The 23,722-nt window shown below is 40.4% G+C and overlaps 1 protein-coding gene across 6 annotated transcripts in view; it reads right to left on the bottom strand.

The window, feature by feature from the left end:
* Window positions 1-877: 877 nt before the first annotated feature.
* The window catches only part of SPECC1 (sperm antigen with calponin homology and coiled-coil domains 1), an 89,244-nt gene continuing 66,399 nt past the window's right edge, over window positions 878-23,722 (bottom strand). For all 6 annotated transcript variants that reach the window (XM_027791145.2, XM_027791143.2, XM_055795154.1 and 3 more), the window contains 3 exons: window positions 7,723-7,839; window positions 6,795-6,854; window positions 878-6,028 (listed from right to left, as the gene is read on the bottom strand). In XM_027791145.2, coding sequence (XP_027646946.1) covers window positions 5,939-6,028; window positions 6,795-6,854; window positions 7,723-7,839 — 267 coding nt within the window. In that variant the 3' untranslated portion in view covers window positions 878-5,938. The remainder of the gene's footprint in view (window positions 6,029-6,794; window positions 6,855-7,722; window positions 7,840-23,722) is intronic.

The raw sequence follows: 23,722 nt of genomic DNA, 5'->3' as shown, positions 1-23,722 counted from the left end.
TTATAATAAATGTCACCATGAGCGTCATTGCTTGGCATTCTGGTTTTGAGAGGGAGTCATTATTTTTGCCTTCTTTTTCATGACTCAGCCCTATCTGAAATGCCAACACCAGCTTCATTTTCCCTAGCAGTGGCCCTGGTCAGCTGGTGATGTTCGACTGGCAAGACGTGGACTCCCCATCAGGATGCTCTGGCTTCCTTTCAAAAGATCAGCCGCTGTTAGTCCTCCCTGTTGCGGGAAACAGAATAGTACCAGGTCTGGTCACTGGCATGCCCGTAGGATTTCAGTCTTGTACATTTGTATGGTTGGTTCTGCAGAAGAGCAGAGGAATCTCTTTCTAGAACTATGCACATACTAGTGTGCTCGTCCTCTGCATTGTGTGTAATGTCCTGCCACCACCTCCCAGGTGGACTGTACTCATCTTGCCTCTTAGCTTACAGGTGACATTTTTATACCTACTCCAGTCATGAATACTTGCTTCTACTTTTTGACTACTTCTTTCTTAATCCTCTACTCATTTAGGAGCTCCTAATGTGGAGATGTATTAGTCTCTTGTGTGTTCTTTCCTTGCCTTCACACTAGGATGATTTCCTACTGTCTCTTCAATACTATTTGTTTCAGAAACTGAGAGATCTCTGGCACTCCTTTATCCCCAAGATAATCTTCTAAAAGGCATCCAAATGCATCTAAGTGACTTAACAAATGGAACTTGACATATTTATGAAAAGAAGATTCTGACCAAATTTTCTTTGCTGCCAGCATAGGAGAATCAATGAACCATGAGTATCTTTTAAAAACTCTCCTGGGATTCCTGCTTCCCAGCAGACTGCAGAAGAATCTGTTTTGTACGTAGATATTGAAACATCGCAAAAAAACATCAGAAACAGAAAAAGATTTATTAGAAATATTACACAGGTTTTTGCATCATACGTTTTAATAATGTTAATCTTTAAATATTAGCATGTCCAAGTCTGGCAATGCCTAGTATATACATTCTAATGTGCTCTTTGTATAAATTAGATTATGATGTAACATCTGTACCCAATAGAGAAAGCTAAAAGTACTTGACTGTTAGAGGTGATTATCCCATACAACAAACTCAAGCCTGGACCAACAATCAATAAAAACATCATGTCCAGCACTGCACAGTGGAACTTGGCACATGTGCAAGTCAAAAATGTAGAGACCATCAGTTGAGAAAAATGTTATTTGCAGTTCAATTATAAGCTTGATTCTACACCATCTTGGTGGGTGAGTCTAAATGGCACTGGAGTTGGTGAAAACCAATGTAGTCTAGCATAGTAGAAGTTATTGCTGGGTTTAAAAATGTCTTAATGCTCAGTGCCCTGAGTCTTTCTAGGCAAAAGCCCTCTTCTGACAGGAAAATGCATAATCTCATCCCATACAGACTCTGTCTTTTATCAGATACACAAGGCACAGCTTTGCACACAGCTGGCCTCGTCAGATACTTCCTTCTGGAAGACCTGGTACCATAAGCACAGAAAGATGAGGGAGGTATAAACTAACTAACGAGCCAATTCTCGTATTTTCATTGCTAAGGAAGGGGGAAAGCCAGTGAAGCAAAAAGGTAGATTTTTAAGAGTTCCAGGTCAGGAATCAAACAGGGAAGAACCAATTCTGCCAGCATGCACTTACTCGGTTTGGACAGAAAACTTGCACATAACTGGTTGCACACACAAAACAAGAAAAATCATAGAGAGAAACCTGCAAAACAACTTCAAATTACAAACAAGAAACCTGACAAAAATCAAAGAGAATGTGTCTCACAGAGAGGAAAGTGGAGAATGTGCCTAAGTCAAAAATCACTCTGCTTAGTATGGCTGCCCTGCTGCAGCACAGGAAGAACTGGGAAATCTTTGTCCCCTTTGCATTTCCGTGACTGTCCCAGGCACAGGAAGGGGAATGTGGCAAAGCCAGCAAGCTCCGTGCTCTCCTTCCCTCCTCCTCTTCTGAGACCCATCCCAGGCTGCACTCTTAGGAGAAATGTCACTCAAGATAACAAATCAGTAAGGACTCTCAAGCTGATGTCCTTTGCTGTCCACAAAGGCCCAGGCAGGTATGTCCCATACATGCCCCTCTCCTCACACGCTGGACTTTCACTCCACTTGGTTTCACTGTGTACTTTCAGAAACAGCTCATCAGCCTTTCTCGAAAACCTTCTTAGAGGGCTGCCCCTGGGCTCACTTCTCAATGCCTCTGTACTTTCCCAAGCCATGAAACAATTTGTACCTTCTATGACTCACCAGAAATTCTAGGAGTCAGATTATATACTTCTCACACTTTAATCTCCTTTCCTCTCTAACAGCTATAGTACAACAGTCACACAATGCGATATCCCTCCACGGAACTTCACTGAAATCCCCATCCTAACCATTCTTCTCACGTGCTCATCCAAAATCAGGTATTCGGTTTCTTGTAGTCTGACTGACTACCCAAGTACACACACACAAGCATGCGCAGGTATGTTTAAGAGTGACTGTATATTTAGGGAGCATATGGTGACACGGTGAAGAGAATGCATCTCCCTGCATCAGGGAAAGATCCATTACTCCTAAGAGGCAAAGTCAGAAAGCATTTAGGCAGTTTAGGCAAACTGTTACTGATACGAGGCATTACACCACCCATGCCATATCACCACATGTTCCATTCTAGGACATTTTCAAAGGATTCTCAGAATTTCTATGAAGATTATCCCTATACTCTCTAGCTTAATTAACAAACTCTCTCATTTTAAAGGCAGCTAGAACTTTAATTTTGCAGTTCAAATTTGGTATGTCTTAACAAAGTGCCTGTAGATTTTCTGAAAATCAGGTTGGTCTGCAGCATCTTGTGGGGGACAAATTTAAAGGCAGCATGAAAAAACAACAGTAATTTCTGAAAATCCTGGTCTAGAAAAGCAACCGTGCAAGGTTCAAAATGAAGAAAAAATACACAATATTGTAACAGTTAAATGAACAAAGAACAATATTCTTCATCTCAAAAAAACATTTGGAAGACCATCTCTCAATCTCAGAGTATTAGCATTTCAACATGAGATGATTTGCAAGTTTGAGGACTGAAAAGTAACATTGAGCATATGGTGAAATTGAGTATCTTCTTCCCTATTGACAGACAGCTCCTTGTTCTAATGCCTAGATGAGTAAAAATTTTTGAAGAATATACCATTAGCATTGGGTAGAATTAGTGTTTCTATCTGTGCTGCTGGGGGGGGGGGGGGCGGGCATGGGAGAGTGAGCTGCAAAGAGATGACAGAAATATTGTTTTGCAAAAATCATTAAACAAAAAGCTGCTAGATCAAACAGAATGGTTTGTAAGGTTAGACTAAGTCTTGGAGAAACAGATTAGAATAAATGTCGGAACATCACCTGAAGCAAACGATACTGACACGTCAGATAACATACATATTTAGTGTACATCTGACAGTCACATGGAGCACACGCTTGCAGTGACCAGCGGGTTAAGATTATCTTTTTTAGATCAAGTGGAGCCCTCTGACTTTGAAATGTTTACTAGACGCTGGGAATTAACAAGAGTTTTTCTCATCCCTGCAAGTGCCCAATCCAAAACCCACCGAGGAATATGGAATTTTCTGTGTTGACTTCACTATGCTTTGAACTACAGCCCATTGGAGAGAATTGGGATCTCTGCCAATGGATACCTCAAGGGGAAAGAGTCTGCTGCACCCGCAAGGCAATGGAGCTCGGCAGTGTAACTGCCTTCCGAAATGAACTCTGCTTAGCAGCTATTTTTCTCTTCCATCTTATCCCATAACAATAGGCGACTTGTATCTGAGAACACTTAGAGCAACTCACCCTACGTTCTCTAGGGATGGCAGAGTGTACGCTGAAAAATACTGGAGAGTTAATTCAATCTAGAAAGCACTCTCTTGCAAAGCAAGAAACTCTGGCCAGCATTTACAACTGCTTTCTCGCAGTATAGGATGACACAAAGAGTGCAAGGGCACTGTAAGTGCGTGCCACTGTCCTTTTTTATCAGAGACTTTCAAAAGATTGGAATCAGGCTTTCCTGGGGGCGATGGATTAGAATACATGTCAGACTAAAACTAAGAGCAAGTGATGCTTTTCTCCTCCTGCAAAACAGGCACACACTGCATTTCTCCAACTTTCTTTCTCTTCAATACGCTCACTGACCTTGGCCACTGTCATCTACCCCTTAATCCTGTATTTTGCTGTGAGAAAACCAAAGTCTGAAACAGTTGTTTACTAATTAAATAGTATTAAAAAAACCCAAACAGCAAAGCATTGTAGAGAAGCCAGAGGCTGAGATCAGCCACCTGCAAAGCCCCAGAAAACCTGAAACCAAGTTTCTTCTGTGAAATTGCTTGTTTCTATTTCATGAAACTTTTTTCAGGAGTTAAGAGCAGTGAGCACACCCTATTATTTTTGTAAGAGAGAAACAATCCCTACCTCCCTACGATTAACATTCACAAAGCATCAAGTCTAGTCACAGGGTTAAACATGCTAACTAAACAACTTTCTTCTACCAACATAATCTAAAGCAGCTAGGCAGCCTTCTATGAGGTCCTGTACAAAGCATGCTCTCCAAGACCTGCTCCTAGAACAAATTAAGCAACCTGTTTGATCCTGCTATCCTTGGAGACAAACAGAAAATTTAACTTTGTGAGGTGAAATAAGAAAACCAATATAATGGAAATTAAACTGCATCTTTCAGACATTTTACTAACAGTATTATTGAGCTGGAAAAGCCATTCTCTGGCACCTTTGAGATTCCCATGACAGAGAGAGGGGTTCCAGTTACATTCTTCGTAACTTGTGAAGTTGCAACTTCCATTGGTATTAATATGTTACTGTGTTCCTTTGCAGGGTAACATCACTTCCAAGCACCTAACAGTGCCCTGTAGACTACACTTCATTGGACAGGGCACAGGCTGTCTCAAGATTCATGCCTCTACACTGCAATTGCATATCTGTGCTGATCATACAGGATCACAGAAGGAAGAAGTTACTCCGCTGAATCCACAAAAATATGAACTACTGAGATGTGACTGTATTGCTTAGAGATTCATCACCTGATTACTGGCACCTTGCAAACTAAAGCTAGTAAATTGCATTTGCAATACTCCTATGATAACTGTGCCTGCACAGTCAGTTGGGAAACCAAGCTCTGGCTTCCCTTCGTAATCAAGTAATGAAGTTGTAGTAATAAACCTATTTTTCCTTAAAGAGATTACTTCTGTTTGATCTGAAATGAAGTCCCAGCACCTATCAGGATCTTCTAGAGCTCTTTCACTAACTGGTGATGGAGCAGAGCATAGTTTCTGAGTTAGAAATGATCCTGTTAATATCCTGCTGGTTGAGCTGTGACAAGCAATCTAGTATACTTACTGGGTCAGATGTGTGAGAGTAACTCAGGTTAAGGTTCTACACACTTAAGTGCATCTGTCATGATGTTTTACAAAATAAATGGAGGCAAGAAAACCACTTATTTGGGATGAGTTAAGCATGTTTTGGCAAGAAGAGCATTTTTGTGAGCTTTTGTAGTAATATTAATCTCCCAGCCTCCCTTGAGTGCCACCATGGTCCACACTGATTTAGAACTTCATTTTGTAGCAGGTCTCCGGTTGGTGGAGTCTGGTTTGAGGCAAATATTGTTTAGCACAAGGGATCCTCTTCAGAAATACCCATGCACGTTCAAAAATGCTATGTAGTTTCCATGAGGGAATAAAATAACAGATTAATTTTGTTTGTAAAGATGGACAATGGATATTTATTTGGTTGCAGTCCCAGATGTAATCAAAATTATGGAAGAGCTTTCTTTAAAACTAAGAGCTTAGGTTGGCTGTGGAAGAGGAGCAAGTGGATTTTTAAAGTGATCGAGTGCATCTGTAGCATTCTTTGTTCTCTTCCCCACTTCTGTCCACCTCTTGCTCTGCATCTCAGGTCTCAAAGTACTTGTAAATCTGGGCGACATACTGCATCACACTCTGCCAGTCTGGCCGGTCTGTGTACATCATCTCACTGAGCTCCTGCATAGGACAGACACATTGTCAAAACTTAGTCGAGCACCACGACTGGGTATATCACGGGGTCTTCTGAGTAGCTGTGGCTATTGAACACTACTTCTGCTTCCACTCCAGAGCTCCTTAAAGCCACATGCAGTATAAAAGTCCATGGGAATGATCTACTGGCCGAGTGCAATTCTGAAACTTGTTAACTAGTTAAACAGCCATATGCATTTTACATTCTGAAAAGATTTCTTCCATCTGCAATCAAAGATCAAGTGTATATATAGCTTCACTGCTGCTTCTTTGCATGTCTTTGGCTCTGTAGTTAGCTCATGAATCCCATAATATATTTTCCTTCATATTAAACTTATTTCTTCCTTGTCATTATAGCATTGATTTTAGAAAAGGCTTTTAAAACAGTTTAACAAACAAATTATCCTCTGCTTCTTAAAACACTAAAACAAAAGGAAAGAAAATGGTCTAACAGGCAAGTCTGCCCATAAAAATGGGAATCGCCTGGAACCAGCTTCCAAGAGGAGGACATAATCGATACTCTCATTTCAATGCTAGATGACCTCCAGTATTTACTTGAAATTATATTAATTCTATGGTTCTACAAACTCTTTCTGGAAGTTCTCCTAACGCGATGAATTTTCAGAGATGGTGGTGCAGCCTTCCCTAGCACTAGGTGAATGTTTTCAGTGCAAGCTGTCTGACTGGCTACATGGCACCAAAGGCTTTGCAATGGCGTATGCAGCCAGTCTTCCCTTGCTAAAAGGTTACTCACCAGGCTGGGTTTGATGCCGACACTTTCAGCAGCTTGAAATGCTAACAGCAGATTTCTCTTCTGTAAAAATAAAACAAAAGTTCAAAAGGATTATCAGCAGAGTATGATTCCTGAACCTTACCTTGCATCTGGTTAATCAGTAAGTTTAAATGAGCAAGTATATCTGAAAACTGAAAATCACTAGATTTGATACTTTCACACAAAGACCTTTTGGTATTAGTAAGGTAAATATTCACAAATAGGTTCTTTGTCTTTGAATAGCTCATCTACTTTTGTCCAAGCTACAGCCATCTGTTTTTGACAACAGGTTCCTGTGAAACTGATTACAACTGGGCAAAAACCCCCACTGAGGTTCTGTCTTTAGTTGTGAAAGTTTTCTGAAGAGATTCCTGTACATAGTATAATTCTTATTGTAATAGATACTAGCTGTCAGAAGCAAATCCAGTAAATCCAGGTTCCTCCCCTTTGTGAGGGTCTTAATAACATATTTGGAATGTGCTGACATGGTCTGACTTTTAGATACACTGCTGTCCAAGTAGTTCAATGAATGATCTGTCTGCCTACTGATCCAGCACTTTTAATGTGTGCTGCTAACTCAGGAGTCCAGAAATGCTTTAGCCTTTCAAAAGGGATGCTGTCTTCATGTTTATGCACAGCACTCACTGGATTCAGGCAACTTGTCACTAACTCTTTATCCAGCAGTCCCTGCGTTTCTCTCTGGCACCTCACTGTGTGTTTCCTTCCCCTTTTCATCCAGTCTGTTTGCTTCCCAAGTTCACAACTAACACTTGCCTCTTACCAACGTTCATTTTGTATCAATCAAGATCAAGATCTTGCAACACTGTGTCTCCACCACATACCCATTGAAATGGGTAATGTTCACTGTGAAGTCTGCAAATGGTGTAGGACCACGTACAACAAAACTTACTTTATCCTGGCTGTTGAGTTCCTGGTAAGGAATATGTGCAGGCAAATATGTGTGCAGAAGAGCGCAGAAGGCCAGCCCATCGCTCCAGCTGCTGCTGAAGTTGGTAATATCAATATTCTGGAAGAGAAAACAGGAGCCATCCCTGAACAGTGCTACACAACAAAAAAGTCAGTAGTTTTTATGCAGTTGTGGAACAAAACCTCAGAGTATTTAAAAGAACATAGGTGTACATTTTTCAGTCTCCCCTTCTTTTTCTTATCAAGTAGAAAGATACCAAATAGGATGGCATGTTTTGAAGTCCTGGGTAAGGGACTATTAAGGAGTTAAATGTTTTTCACACCAGGTTCTAAACAGACAGACTCCAAGCTTTCTAAAAGGTGAGAAACAGGATGTGCAGCACATACTGCAGCTGCAATTCTCCTGTGCTGGCAAGAGGGAGGGCTTCATCTGGTCCCTTTCAGTTACAGAATGAAAGAAATAGGATTCCCCCAGCACCTACAACAAAAGTTACTGATACTTTAAAATGGTGTTTTGTAACTGATTTCATGCTTCCTTGTCTCAGGATGTGTAACAGAGGGATGGATTTCTAGAAGGATGAGGCAGTGTAATTGGTGTAATTGACCACTGTTAATCTTTCCGATATTACACAGCAGATACGTGCTTTAATGAGAATGTGTAATTAACAGTTATGACTTGATTCAGCCCCTTATCAAAAGTGATATCAAACTAATGAACTATTAACATAGTCCTCAAGGCCTGAATAAAGAATGTGCTTACTTGTATGTGAGTGGGAGGCTCAAATTTGGCACCAGCAACGGCTGAATGGGCAGCTTTCCAAGAGCTGAGCAGATGTGCCCAGTTTGCAAGTCGTTTGCATGAATGCATGTCTGCATTCTCATATTCTTTATCAATGCAGCATCCTTCATCTGTACATCCCAGAGCACTCAACAAAAGGCAGATAAAGAATGGGAAGTCCGAGATATAGAATTTAATAATCTACCCTAATTCAGAAAATGAGCCATAAATTGAGGAGAGAACAGAGGTTTCCTGATGCTCACTCTCCTACTACCATAGTCACTGATTAAATGTGGCTGCGTTACTCTTAACAAGTACACTACAGAACAGAAACAAGCAGAAACCTTTAAATCTTGTCTTCACACATTTCCTAACATGACAACAAGGCTGAGTTTTCTCAAGGAAGCAATGTTTCAGGGGACGTAGATATATGAATAAACACCCAACTGAAACGCCAGAGCTGAGCTAAAACAAAAATTAAAATCTCTGACCTGTCTGTAGGAACACTCCTAGCAGTGCCAGCTCCAACAGGACAGTGAAAAAGAAATGTTTTGTAAAAATAGTCTAATATGGTTGTGAGTGTAAATGGTCAAAAAACATCCTCCTTCCCCTTGTTGCTAGATGGTGGGATTCTTCTTTGCTAGTCACATAACTTATTACAGGGGTGCGCTCAGGTGTACAGAGGAAACTGTTTCCCTACTTGTGACAACTGAAGTCCAGAATGTGCCATGTTCAACAGGTTTAGAGTGATTACAGAAACTGATACTTTAAAACCAGCCCATCTGTAAGGAACTCCTTTAAAATATGAAGATTACTGGGGGTACAGAGTACACTCGGGGTTCTTCACAGTGATTCTTTCGCCAGGCACAGCTGTAGTTAAACGTACTCTTGTGGCCCAGTTCTGATTCTGTGAACAAGGTGACCTTTCTAATGTTCTTGTTTGCACTGACTGGCCATACCAGTACACTAAGGAATTCTCGTGGCTAAGTTTTGCTGCTGCAGTAGCAGCTGTAGTTCCAAATAACAGCTAAAACCAAAACAGTGAACTAAATGATACTGCTTAGAAAAGTAACAGCTGCTGGAGCATGGAAGGCTCCAGGACAGGATGGTACTGCACCATCTCACACTTTGGCAGGTATGGGGCTACCCTCAAATCTCGCGAGCCACATCTTCCAGTGTGCTGAACTCTAACTCAGACCCTCCTGCCACTTCATTTCCTTTATTTAGCTATTTTCTGGTTTCTTTCAAGATCCCCCAGAAGACAAAGCTTTTACAGCATCTCTCATACAAAAGCTAATGGAGAGCACTAGAACCCAGACAGGAAGTATTTTAGCGTATGCTTTTCACTTATGATGCCTCACTTATTAGATGTCCAGCCTGAACTTTGTTCAGTCAGACAGGATTTCAGATTAGTAATAAATGTCCATAACCAATCATGACTCAAAGTGAAGCAGTACAGAATATTTCAAGTTAAAATACTCTGGCTGTAATAAATCTACAAATCTAATGGGCACAGAAAGCAGGCCATCAGCAGCAGACATTACCACACTGCACCACACTGTATTTTGTTCTATTAACATCTGTCAATGGAGATAAAAGAAAATTGACATAGTGGCTGAATACCATAAGGAAAAAAAAATTTTAGTCTGAAAGTTGTCTTGGCTTTGCCTAATCCATGAAGTTGCACCATGGAAGTCCAGCTTTGTTGGAATTGGAATTGGCTGAACCAACAGAATTGGCTGAACCTGGATTACTCTGCTTTCTTGACATTTCAGACAAACAAGTTAGTTACTATTTATCAATCTGCAGTTAGTGGGAAAACACTGACTGCCAAATTACAGAAGTGTTTTTACTGAGGCCAATATATTTTATCAGCAAATAGCCTACCATCAAATGCCAACATTCCCATTTTATGTTGCATGATAAAAACAGAAAATGGAGGTTGTCCCCCCCACCTTGCTTTGCCAAAGGCCATGGAAAGAGGAACAAACAAAGCCTTAGCTAAGCAACAGGACCAGACAAAAAGGCAAGTCATGTTTGTGTGGGAACATTATATCCTATCCTCGTTTTCATGATGCTATTAGGAGACATACATGAGACACATAACTGTTCCTTCCTACAGTATTTCACCAGCCCAGCATTAGTTTGATAATTTTACTCATCTTTGTAATTTTAACTGTACCTAAAACTCTTCTCCTCCCATCTAATAATATCTGCGGATAAGAAGTACTAATGTCTAGAATAAAATCAGAACTAGATCTAAAAAGTCTCATATCTCCAACAGCATTGTCCAGCCTGGCATCTTCAGTAATTCTTGGATCCAAGTCTTATAAACAAGCAGAAGTTCAGGGATGGGGTTCTGCTGACAATATTTAAAACACAAATGAAATCCACCGCAAAGTAGTATGTCATGATAAACAGAGAAAACAAACTAAAATCTGAGTTTTTGTCCTAAAATGCAAACCCAAAATGAATATTCCAAGGTTCAGCTCAATTGTTCAGTTAATTGTACAACAAACACTTAGACATACTCAAACAACTTAGCTGCCATTTTCACATCCAACAAGCATCAATGAATTGTGGGGTTCTTCCCCACTACACAAATGCATTTCCATTCCATACACAGTATAAACCCCTCCCTAGCATTTTATTTTGGATTCTATGTTAACTACTTTTCAATTTGGGTATAAGGACACAGTAAATGAAAAGTGATCTGTGTTTCACTACACTGCAGCTTTACTTATAATACCTCCCCACCCACTACACTACACCAAGAGAAAATAAGTCAAAATAGAGGCACTGATTACTTGGAAGATCTCTGGCCCCGCAGAAGCCGGGGGAAAAACAAAAAAAGAGAGAGAGAGAGAGAAAGAAAAAAAAAAGGGGAAAACAATTTAGGGAATGAACACCTTGGAAACTATTCACTTCTCTTGATTATTTTGGCAGTGGAACCTGTCTCAGTCTTTCTGCCACACCTCTCTACTCCTCAACACATAGCCTATGAATATGTGGGAACTATTTGTGTATGTGCTGGTTGTTAATGTACACTCTCAAACTGCAGGATGGAGAGCTTGATGATTTCTCTGTATCCCAGTGTGCTTACAGCAGAATCCTCACCTCAAGCTCTGAAAAACTAAGACCTAGAAGTTAATCTATATAGGATGGCACTCTTTAGGAGGAAGATGCACCATCAGAGTATATGCAGAATGGATGTAGGGAGAAATATCAAAATGGAATAGGGAACTGTTGATCAAACTGAGTTGCAGTGCTTATTAGGCAGGGTGAAAAATTTGCTATCTCATGGTCATAGTCCATCTCCTGGTCACCAGTACCCCAGTGCCTATCTTTATCACGCTATCAGTGGATCCACACTGCACCAGAGGTTCACCCCTGGCTCACGGGTGAAGAGGGGCCACGTAGCTTAGGCCCACGGCACTGAAGGTTACCAGCTTCCTTTGGAGCAGACATATCACATCCGCATTATGCAGCACTTAACCTGGCTCTTCCATGGTACTGCTAAGGAAATAACTGGGGAGGTGGTGTGCTGTAGTTGAAAATCTTGGAAGAACATGAATGTCAGGCCAGAAGAGGGATGCTTTTACAGCATAACAACATAACCATCCTTATATAGCCTGTGTGGAGGGGCAAAAAGGAGCATGGAAAGAGGCGAGGGTGCAAAGTTTGCTGGGATAGTGGTATTGTGTAGAGAATAGAGGTGTCCAGACTAAACTATTTCCAGTGTAGTTCCCAGGCTTCTTGTCAGTGAAAATAGTTCATTCACTTCAAATGAAAGCTCATGAGTGAACTACTATACATGCACTGGGAATATTAAGAGACTGGGATCTGGAAGCACACCAGGCAGTGCAGTTATCTGAAAGTACCGAAGTACCTAGTATGGTTTGCTTCTATGAACATTAAAGTATCTTGACATTAAGCAAAGAAAAAAAATAATCCAGGCAATGTTATTTAGAGAGCAAATGTATTATCTATGATATTAGGGGCAGGCCAAGTCTAAAAGACACTGAACACCTGCAAGTCATTAACATTAGCCCCCACCCCAGGAACAGGACCTTTGCTTGCAGATAACAAAGAGCTATAAGAGCCACGGTAAAGACACACGGGGAAGTCTGTGTGATCTGTTCTCACTAAAAACAATGTCTTGTTTGTCTGAGGAACAAAACACCACCCCATTAGATTTCGCTAGATCTTTGACTCCAAGTCTTCAGCAAAAAGCAACAATGACATCATACACTCTTCATTACAGCCTGAGTATGTTAAAATACTGATACAAGATATTCCCACTATGCCCCACTATGCAGATGTTACTGTGCCCACAGCAAGGCTCTCTGAGTCATAATTTTCTTTATAAGACCCAGAATTATAAATTATAGACGTGAATCAGCTTGAAGCTAGCCTGGAACTCTGTGGAAGAAAGCCTGCAATAAATATGACCTTAGCATCATTCTTCCCACCCTCCCCCCTCAGCATACAACACGAAGTCATTGGTGCAGAACATGCCGGAGAGGCTACCTATTGAGGTTCAGCCCATACAGAGTATAAACTTAAATACTGAAGACAGAACTAGTTGAAATAAATATACTGAAAAAACCAAACAGAATATCCTTGGTTTTAATAGCAGCTCTCCCTATACTGGCTCAGCTTTCTGCAATCTTTCCTGCTTATCACTGACCTGAGACCTGCGTCCCCTCCACAGACCAGAAGTCTTTCAGGTCAGTGTTTTTACGTGGTTATATTAAAATACAGATGTCTGAACAGGAACCTCCTTTTCATGAGCCATATCTCTGCAGATTTGAACTCTGACCTTTCTAATGTAAAATCTGATCAAGGTACCTTGAGATGCAACTTCCAAAGATTATCTGCACCTACCAGTCTTTTAAAATAGCTGCATGAAACTGAAAATCTAATTTAATTTATTACACCCTAATTGGTTAGGGACATGTTGGGGGTCTTCAGCCAAAGATGTTCCATCAAAGGAAGCCTATAAGCTTTCAGCTCTGGATAGGCAAATTCAAAATACTTCCTAGGAAGCAATACAAGTGAAGAAGAGCTCCTCTCAGCACGACCTAACCTTCTGAGCAAACAAAACACTGCAGTTCATCTAAAATGCTCCAGCAAATACATGAAACATCTGGGCAATCTACTGGAAATATGGGTGAATTAGAAGTGCGGTCAGGTCCAGTCAACACGGATGAAAGGCATGAATGCCTAAAATTAAAGACTGCTTGGATTCTTCTGTAATTACAGGGTGCAGCCAGATGACTTGGACAATTTCACACAGCTATTTTCAATGGGTAGCTACAAGTCTAAAGTGATTTGTGTATCACATTTAGTCAATCCACTACCAGGAACTTGTCTGAATTCTCTTTCAAATCTTTTTCTCTTAAATGGAATACACAATGAAGTAATGCCTCCTGGTTAAAAAAAAAAATATAATCCAGCATAATTTGTGGAACAGCAATACTTCGTATTGTATAGAGATTAAGTGGCTAGCCAAGATTGGGAAGAAAGCCAAATGACCTTCTATCCTCCAGGATGTATTAATATCCCTAGTTCAAATGGTTCAGGCAGCTGCAGCCTCCGCAAGAATTGTTTTAACTTTTATTTGAAACTTTGTATTTCCATCCCCATCATCCATATTTCTAATGCTTCTACCAGCCATGTCGGTAAGTCACGCATCTTATTACAATTCATACACGATTACATGTGTATGAAGCAACATAGCTCAGATAACACAAAATGGTATGTAAAAACGCTGTTCAATTATGTAATTACAGCACAGTGAAATGACAAACTGGTGCCAGCTATTTAAAGGCTATCCCATTTAATAAATTCCTCTTTATAAAGGAACTCCATTTGTCATCACACTCCTAGATTCAGTTTACTCCTTGCTCCACTGCTGCCACAGGTGTTGCCTTGGGTTTACCATTTATCGTTTGCTTCAGTAAATGTGAATTAATGAGCCTTCTTAGCATAGACAAGACATTAGAAAGAGAGCTATGACTGTATTTTTTTGCAAAAGCATCCAACATCAGTTAACTACAGTAGTCACATGGAGCAGGCACATTTAAAAAGAGGAAATTTAATAAGATTATTGTCATGCATCCTACACAAAGATTTTTCAGCTCCCAACAATTTAACTCTCAAAAGCTAGAGATCTGAGAAGATACCAAAAAGTCAGGTGTGTCCTATTTTATTCATTATCTTTGATAGTTGAATCACACTGGCAAGAATAGGTAGCACAACGCTCTCTAAAGTTGTGCTCAAATCAAACTCCTCTAACAATTGGTTCAGAGACATCAGAGTAAACTGTAAAGCCATTCTAAAATGATCTGTGCACTCTTCTAGCTCAGCTTTTTCTTCATGAGGTGTTGAGGTGTTCATGAGAAGGACCATGAGCTCTACAAGGCAGCTTAGTTTTGGTATTTTGATTACAAGAGATGTGGTGCTGCTATAGCTGAAGTTCTCACAAGAATAAAAAGTGATAGTACCACCACATGGGAGATATTTAAGGTAATACATGATAAAGTATTTGACCTCCCATTTCCTCTGCTTGCAAGGTGAAAAAAAGTTACTTCTGACACTGAAATCATGACTGTAACTATACATATGACTAACCTCCCCAATGAGTCAAACAGCATCCATTCATGCCCATCACATCTATTGCTCCCAGCACTGTGTGGACTGGCAAACACTTCAACAAACAAAAACGTTCACATTTTTTAGAGTTTATTTGCATTTTTACATCTAAAGACTGACTTTTTAAAATGAAAACAAATTATGGTGAACAAGGGTTGAGAGTAGTTGCTGGCACTGTGCATATAACACACGGTGAGTGTATTTGAACTTTCCTAGCAAATATATGACTTGTTCTGAAAGCAAATTACCCCATGACAACATTCTCATTACTAAAAAAGTCACCTACTTCAAAGGTCTCACTAAAGGCTAGTAAAGTAACAGGGGGTGGCACGTTTTCCTCATTTGGGGTCTTAATTTCTCACTTTGCAAACATATTGAAATGCATGTATTGTGAGAGCTGGTATAAGCAGAAGCAATTTTATGAACATTTCTGGGCTATTCAGAGATGAGGTAATAGTGACAAAAGATGTATATCAAGTGTGACTGGCACCTCCATAATTTATACCACTGTCGCATTCAGTGAGTTGGCAAAACAAGTGTTAGTTATATATGGAGAGGCAGAGGTGGATTACATAGCAAGACCAGGAATTAAAAAGTTCTCCTTATTGTAATAACCCCATTAGATATTGAAGAGTTCTTATTTTTGCTATGCATCTCTTTCCCGCTCTTCAGTATAAATCATACTTGTTATGCTCACCTGCTGAAAGTCAGCTCTCTGCTTGATACACAACTAATACTTCCACCAGTTTGCCCACCAACCCGTATAAGTAACACCACTGCTGAATGCCACAGAGAAGAAAGACTGGGCGTTGTTCCCTCATTCCCAAGGCTGCAAGAGTGAAGATGCAGCAGCACAGCTCCAAGGACCACACAAATACTCTGGGGAGAGAGGGGGGAGAACTAGCTTCCCTCTCTGTCCAGGACAGTAGCACAGCTACTTCCTGCCCGGAGCCGTGGCACAGAATTTCTAATGACCACACTGACTGCTCCCACAGCTACTTCTCATTATCTTTATTGAGAGTTCAGAGATTAGCCATGTCCTGGAATTCCTGGGCAGAGGGTTAAGGCTGCAGGCTGCAGCAGGCTCATGGTAAAGGTTGGAAACAAGGTGAGGAAAGGTCTCAACAGCAAAGGATATTCATAGAATGGGTGGCAGGGCTCAGCTCTCTCCCAGTTAAATTCACAGTTTGGAGCTGTTCCAGCGGGTGACCAATCAATTCAGTGTTTTCACTGATTGTCATTGCATCCAGGCAACACAAGGAAAGCGTCTTGGACTTTGGGATGGATAGAATGTAAATGCTATTTTTAAAATTACCCAGCAGGATAGAAAGTTACGCATGAGAGAGCTGCATGGGCGTTTATTTTACCCTCCAATCAAGAGACTTGTATTTGTTTACAGGATAAAGCCCCTTATGTGAAAAAAAGGTAGAGCTTGGCTCAAGTTATTTGGCTACACTGGAGAAGCACGTTTATGCATTGGCATCACTGTGAAGGGGGCTTGCACATTGATAATCAACCTGATTATTCCCAACATGCCATGATCTGGCTGCTGCATTTACTTTCCAGACCCAACCCTGGGTCCAGCTGGGACATACAGAGAAATTGCATACACACATTCAGCTAGAAGTGTTTTTACTTAGAAAAAGAAAACATTTATTCAGGAAAAATAAAATAAAATAATGGGAATGTCCTGAAATTTTAAGCCCGTATCTTCATTAATTAAAACCTCTTAAAACTGCCCTTTTTATCACAGCATCCTTCCAAATATTACTGAAACTCACCATCATCCAATGATACAATATGAAGGTCTATATTTTAACAGCTAGAGAAACCAAGGCAATGGTATCATGCAAGACTGCCAAGGTCACAATGATGGTCCAAAGCAGATTTGGGAGCAAAATTCCTGACCAACTTATTGTCATTTTTTATTTAAACACAGGATAATCCCTCCTATCTCAATAGCTATTACCAAGTCCCCCTTCAATTTTGCATAGATAGAAAAAGTCTTTCTGAAGTCAACAACCTCCTCTTCAGCAAAAACCAGAGAAACACAAAGAGAGCCAGAAGTTTCACCCGTTTCTCAGAAACTCACAGAATATACTAATACTTCCTGGGAGAAAACCCATTGCACATATATCCTAATTCTAAATGTCAAAAAGCTACAGATACTGCCCATGCAGAACTCTTAGTAGGGTGTGCACCCTCTAATAACAGAAGAGATATGTTAGCCTGTGATATGTTAGAGTAAGTGTCACTGCTCGCCAGAGAACAACTTTGCTGTATCAACAGTGTTGGTAAATATTAAGACAGACAGCTTTTTGCTGCTTGCTTAGCAGACTCTGGCCATCAGCCTCTAATCTCAGGCACACAGGTTGGTGTGGGAGAAGGGTAATCTTCCTCCTCAGAAGAGAGAGACTCTGTCATGAATGCTGCTTAGAATGAATGGATGGATGCCATTTAAATCTGGAGAAGTTTTCTTCAGTGTTTTTTCTTCACCCACATCACACAAACTAGGAGTTATTTGTTTCACTGTTGATCTTCAGCACACAAGATCACAGTACTGTGGGAATCCAGCCTTTCCAGACTGCATATACATAGTGCATGACAGCAGATGGGATTTACCTCCTAGCATTGTTGCTTGGAAGACCTCACTTGGAAAGGTGGCCAGAAAAAAACTACATCCACTCCTCGGTGTTACTGCTGAATTAGGGAATGCCACTGCTTACCCAGTTCCCATGACTATTTAAATATTTAGATAGAAATCTGGTTAATGTTGAGATACCAGACTGATACAATTTTGAAACACGTTGAAACAGTTTTATGCTAGTTGTTGACACAAACACAAAAAGTAAGGTAGAAAAGGGTAAGAGAATCACTCCCATACCCAAGTGCACATCTTGTGATTAAGAAACAACTGGGTTCTTTTCTGTATTTCTTTAGGACAGTGCACAGCTGTGCTGGGATTCTCAAGGCTTTAAAACTAAGCTCCATTACATTAGTGTCAAAGGAGGTGGCTGACTGATTGTTTTATGAGCCAAATCCCAGGAAGTCTATTCTGCCCAGGTTCAGAGGTTGAGAAGGTTGATCCTGGGTTTTGTCCCCTTCAGCGCTCTGATTCTTTACTTGGCCTACCAGCCTGAGCGCCAGCCCTGCGGGACTGTGGCAGCGCTTGCAGTATAGCCTCTGCTCACTCCCTGTGGTCCAAGAGGGTGCATAACTGAACTGTGAAGCAAAGTGCTGAGTCAAGACTTAAAAAAGACTGAGACAGTCATTGCTTAAGTAGAAAGACAATGTCACCTACCCACCTAATGACGTAGAAAGAAATCACAGACTTCTTGTTTCTAAATATAATCCTTAGTTTTCCGAATGAGGAAATAAGGGTCAACCACAGACATGTTAATGTAAAACTGGCCACGAAGGAGCTTTTGGATCTCCTATAAAGCAGGTCCCCACAGTGTGCAGCCCCAGGAATACACTTGCTTGATGCGTCAGCAGTCCAAAAATAGTCATCCTGGCTAGCTGTCCTAGCGGCAGGGTCCACCTCCCTAATAAGAATGCATTGGCCCCATGACTGCTTGACCAAAGGGAATATGTTATGTCCTCAACAGCCTATTTGCATCTGTACCCCTTTGGGCCACACAATCTGTGCCAGATCTCATCCAGCCAGCAAATGAGTAAAAAAAATTATGAGAAAAAACAGGGGATAATATCATGGAATAGGGCATGAGGACCAAGAGGATATTGAGGAAATACTGTCTAGGACAAAAAGAAAAAGAATGCAAATTTCTGTGAGAAAAAGAAAGCCCCAAATTCATAAAGAAAAAGCTAGTATTAGTCTGACTTTAAACTGAGTACAAAAGGGTAAAAAGCTTTGTATTATATCCACTGCCAAACCACTAGTCAACCAGTCTCCTGCTATAATTACTTGATAAACAGTAAATACTGCAACAGCCTTTATTCTTCTCCCTAAGCTTTTGCATCTTTACATGAAGAACATAGTACTATGCAGAGACACCAACTTTTACATAGTTTGCTATACCAGTTTTATGCTTCTAGTAGTAAAAGCATTCAGAATTACATTTAATGACTTTTAGGTTATGTTCATAAGCAAATTGTTTCCAATTTCTGTCTCTCAAGGTTGGAATAGCCACAATAACGGATATATTTCAGGGTAGGGTTTTTTTCCTTTTTTTTTTATTTCCTCCTTTTTTTTTTTAATATCTGAGAGGCACTATACAGGAAAGGCACTTTTATTAATATATACAGCAGAGACATAAGTTGAAGTATTTAGACTCCTCTTAATGCCAACTTATATTTCTGGAAACTATGCAGGTCGCAGCCTCCATCAGGGTATTTCATCAGAGCCCTAAAACTATCTGTGTTTTAAGAAAAGGAAGCTTCAAAAAAAATTCACAACTTTTGGGTAAATATTCAAAAGGTTGGGCACACAGATATTTGTATTTTTCTCATTTAAACTAAAGGATACAACGTCAGAGAGTATTGCCCTAAAAATAGTTCCTGCAAACTCCTAAGCATACTTTCTAAAACTGCACAGTGTTCCTGGGACCTACTGCAAAGTCACATAACTCCGAATAAGGCATGGAAACAAATAAATCACTTTCATCTAGCTTTGCTCATAGCTGCTAGCGTGCTTTATGAAGAATAATTGAAAGGAATTATTTTCTCCAGGAACTACCTGTACAACTGAAAGATACGCAAAGATTGCTCAGGTTAACAGTTTCTCAACGCTGTTGAGATTTCTCCAGATGGTATGAAATCAAACCTCAGCCTGGTCCTGCAAATACCAGTAAGATCAATACCAATTTATCAGCCATCTCATATTGATGTCAGCACTAATAGGAAGCACTGCCTCTTCTCCTGAAGATGCTCACTGCCTTTATCCATAACCTGGTGTACTGACGCTTGTCATAGTTAGGGAGATGATACAATGCAATGGCTTGAAGGCACAGGTCAGGAACATACAAAACACAAAAATCTTTGGAGGTATAGCTGCCATTACCCTTTGTCAGTTCTGGAACACTCCTTACCTCCTCCTATTTAGCATTCATCTACTTAAGACAACTACACAGATAGTTTTACTATAAGAGATGCTGGTTCTTCAACAAGTAGGTCCCAAATGAGTCCTGTTAAACAAAATATAACTTTGGTAAAATGAAAATCCGTGACTGTGCACTGGAGAAAAGAGTTAGTCTCAGATTCTGTTTTGCTCTGTGCCACAGGATGGATGTGTAGTGGCTGGAAAAAACAGGAATAACAGTTCTTGTAAGCAAACCATGTTCATTAACATGGTAGCAATTCCCAGCCCTCTCTGGAGGGGGTGTGCGTGGCAGAAACAATAAGCCTCAGTTCTAATGATCATGGGTTAAGTGCCTCTTGATGTTCTGCTACTCACAATACATCTGTGGATAGTAATAGACTTAATCTAGAGAGGTTTGGCCCCTTGACAAATGGTCTCCACAGACAGCAAACAGAACCAGGGCACTTAAATAACACCACAGTCACTAATGATATGATTATGGAAGGTGATAATGCAACAAGAATTACTCTCAGCAGCTTCCAGGAGTTACAACTCATAGGAACAGTGTCTATTAGAAAAGAGGCACACAATTTCTACTTCACACTCTTGCCATGATGTATAATCTTTTTAAATAGATGAAAAAACCACAAGACAACAGAGAAAAAGCTATTTTAACATAAATAACTTACTCTCAGCAGGCTTTGTGGTTTAAAGGACTTGTAGTAATTGAGCTCCAGAGCCACAAAAGCAGTTCTCAAGTCTGGTCATCTCATCACCCTACGTATACACCATGATGTCAACAAATTCAGAGAGGCAGAAGGAAAAGTTTATGCATGTCTGGCAAAAGAGACCATGCACCAGTGCACAATTCTTACAGGGTACCATACATTAGATTAAGGGTGCGTTTTTTTTTTTTAAGCTGGAGATTTTCCTCAAGGAAGTTTTGCACTGAGCCCAAAGCCTTATTTCACTACAATATTTTTTTTACTGCCGAGAATTTTTTTTCAGCATCTCCCCTGCACAATTATCAAAAAATGATGGCCAAAATGCCAGATAGAATTCACCTAGGCACTGAAATATGACAACTGAAATCATATGACCACAGTTTATGCAATCGCACTTTTATATCCTTTTCTCCTAGTCATTAGGACTTCCACTTTTATTTTCACTCTAGTGATTGTTTTCATGTTCTAAATAATTACTCTTTCTCCTCAGCATTCATACCTTTTGATATCAAATCACTGTTTAAATAGGGATCTTAGAAATGACATGGCAGATTAGAGAAGCATAGATGCTTTCATGTTTCCCTTCAGTTACTGTAAACTCATGCCATTTCTTTTTTTAGAAAACAAACAAAACCCTCCAGGCCACTACTAATTTGTGTTGCACTTCACTCAGCTCCTTCCAGTATTCCTCTCTTGTTTTATGAGATTGCCTCCTGGGGAACATGCTGAAGTTCAAAGCCAGGGAATGTTCCCACTGTAGTCAATGCAAGGACATATGCCAGGAGCAGGATGTAAATTTCTATCTATAGTATAAGCCTTGTATGGATTAAAGCACTTAAAAAGCGGAGCCTTGTGTGCTGGTGCCTAGGTCTTATCCCCAGATACCTTCTTAGGTCACTAATCCAGCTTTCCTCAGGGAATCTGGGACATGGGTAGTAGCTGCTACTGAGAGTATCAGTTATTCTGATTCATTTTGCTCATACTGTTTAATGAAATCTGGTATTTTCATAATTTAAACAGAAAGGAATCTCCCTCTTCCTCACCAGCTCAGATCAGGAACTGTTACTAGACATCACAGGCAGTACCTTTTGCCAATAAAAAAAAGGTAGGCTGCCAAGCGGCAGGTCTTTTATTCTCTCATTCCACTGTGTCACAGAGCTGAAAACAGTTTGCATCCAAAATTATTTGTGGTTCTGGGCTTCATGTTAGAAAGAACATGATTGATTATACTGGGATTTGCAGATGATGCCTCATAGACAGGGCTATTATCTATGGAAAAGTCGTCATGCACGTCATCAGGATTCTGCTTGATGGAGTTCATTACCTCATTCTCACCATTGCAGTGCCTAAGGCAGGAAGGAGGATGATGTTCTTTACTCCACTCCAGTTCTTCGTAGTCAAGAATGATAAAAATTCCCTGTGGAGCTTAATATCAACCTTACCATAAGAGTGTAAGGGTCTGGGAAAAGCAAGTTCAAGAAGAGTTAGTGAATGCACTGCAAAGAGTGCAAAGGGAATGAGAATCTGAGGAAGAATGTCCAAGAGATAATGCCTCTAAATGAAGCAGTGAAGGGAGGCAAGACTCTCACCATAAATCAATACCGTGTTTGTCCTTTGGTTCATCAATTTCTGCCCTGAGATCTTACACTCCAGGTAATAAGGTCCCCCACCACATCACAGTCTGAACTTGTTAAGACTCTCCTGGATTACACAGTGTTTGTCAGTGCTTTACCTGCTTGTTCTCAAAAACTGCCGAAAACTCATTCTGCTGCTTTAGAAAGAGTAATGACAGAGGAGAACCACAAACAGAACAAGAGCCTCAGCAGAGCAGGAACCAAAACGACAAAGCTTTTTCTATAACATCAACTGGACAGTCACGTAGCAACAACTTTCCAGCAGCCACAGATAAAGCAAAGACTTCACTGTCCTCTGAAGCAAGGATATACTTTCCTCCAGAGACTAATACTAAAAGGAAAAACAAACAGACCCGGATTGCCTTGCATACCTCCTGGGTGGCCTGCTGTCTGATACACAGTTAGCTTCACTACTTGGGTTCAGCATAGAAAAACAAAACTCCTATTTTATCGCAGAGGGAATACTTGTCACTCTTGGTGCCAGTCTGGTACCTACAGAATCAGGGCAGGCCTCTGTATTTGCAAAGCCACATAATAATTTCTAAAAGCAATACATTTAGTCCAGCTTGGGTGTAATCAGAGAAAGAAAACTACAGGCTGACTCTGAGAGCGCACTTCTAACAGTTTAGAACAGTTTAGAAACAGAGTTAGACTGTTTTAAGAGAAGTGGAGGAAGCTCATCATGTGCCATTTGAAACAAAAAAGGGCAACACTGTCATGAGAAAGCGTTACTCAAGAGATGGGTTTTCTGGCTTAAGAGAAGTTAAGACTTGGAAAAGGATTTCATGAATCATTTTCTGAGGACTGGTGGGAATGATCCCCCCCCACTTTCAAATCCAAGACTAGGAGAATTTTATAGACAAGATGTAAAATAAATCATCACAGCACAGAGGTACAATTTCAGAGGACAGCACTGTAGCCTTTTAGGCAGTATCACAGAACTGGAGGCTAAATGCTAATGCTGGCTTTATTCTTTCTGAGGTGTGTCTAAAGTCAAGAGCTTTCTCTGGTACCTGTCCTCCTGTGAAATTAGTGCAAGCCAGATAAATATGCCAGTGCTAAGAAATTATTCAAACTACTATACATCAGTTTACTGAAGGGGAAAGCTACTGTCTTTTCTTCCAAATCCCTGCACCCTGCAGCTAACGCTT

The sequence above is a fragment of the Falco peregrinus genome, chromosome 2 (genome assembly GCF_023634155.1).
Source record: "Falco peregrinus isolate bFalPer1 chromosome 2, bFalPer1.pri, whole genome shotgun sequence".
In the NCBI taxonomy this organism is placed as follows: domain Eukaryota; kingdom Metazoa; phylum Chordata; class Aves; order Falconiformes; family Falconidae; genus Falco; species Falco peregrinus.
The sequence above is the reverse complement of the archived record's forward strand: the minus strand, read 5'-3'. Positions and strand labels throughout refer to the sequence as shown.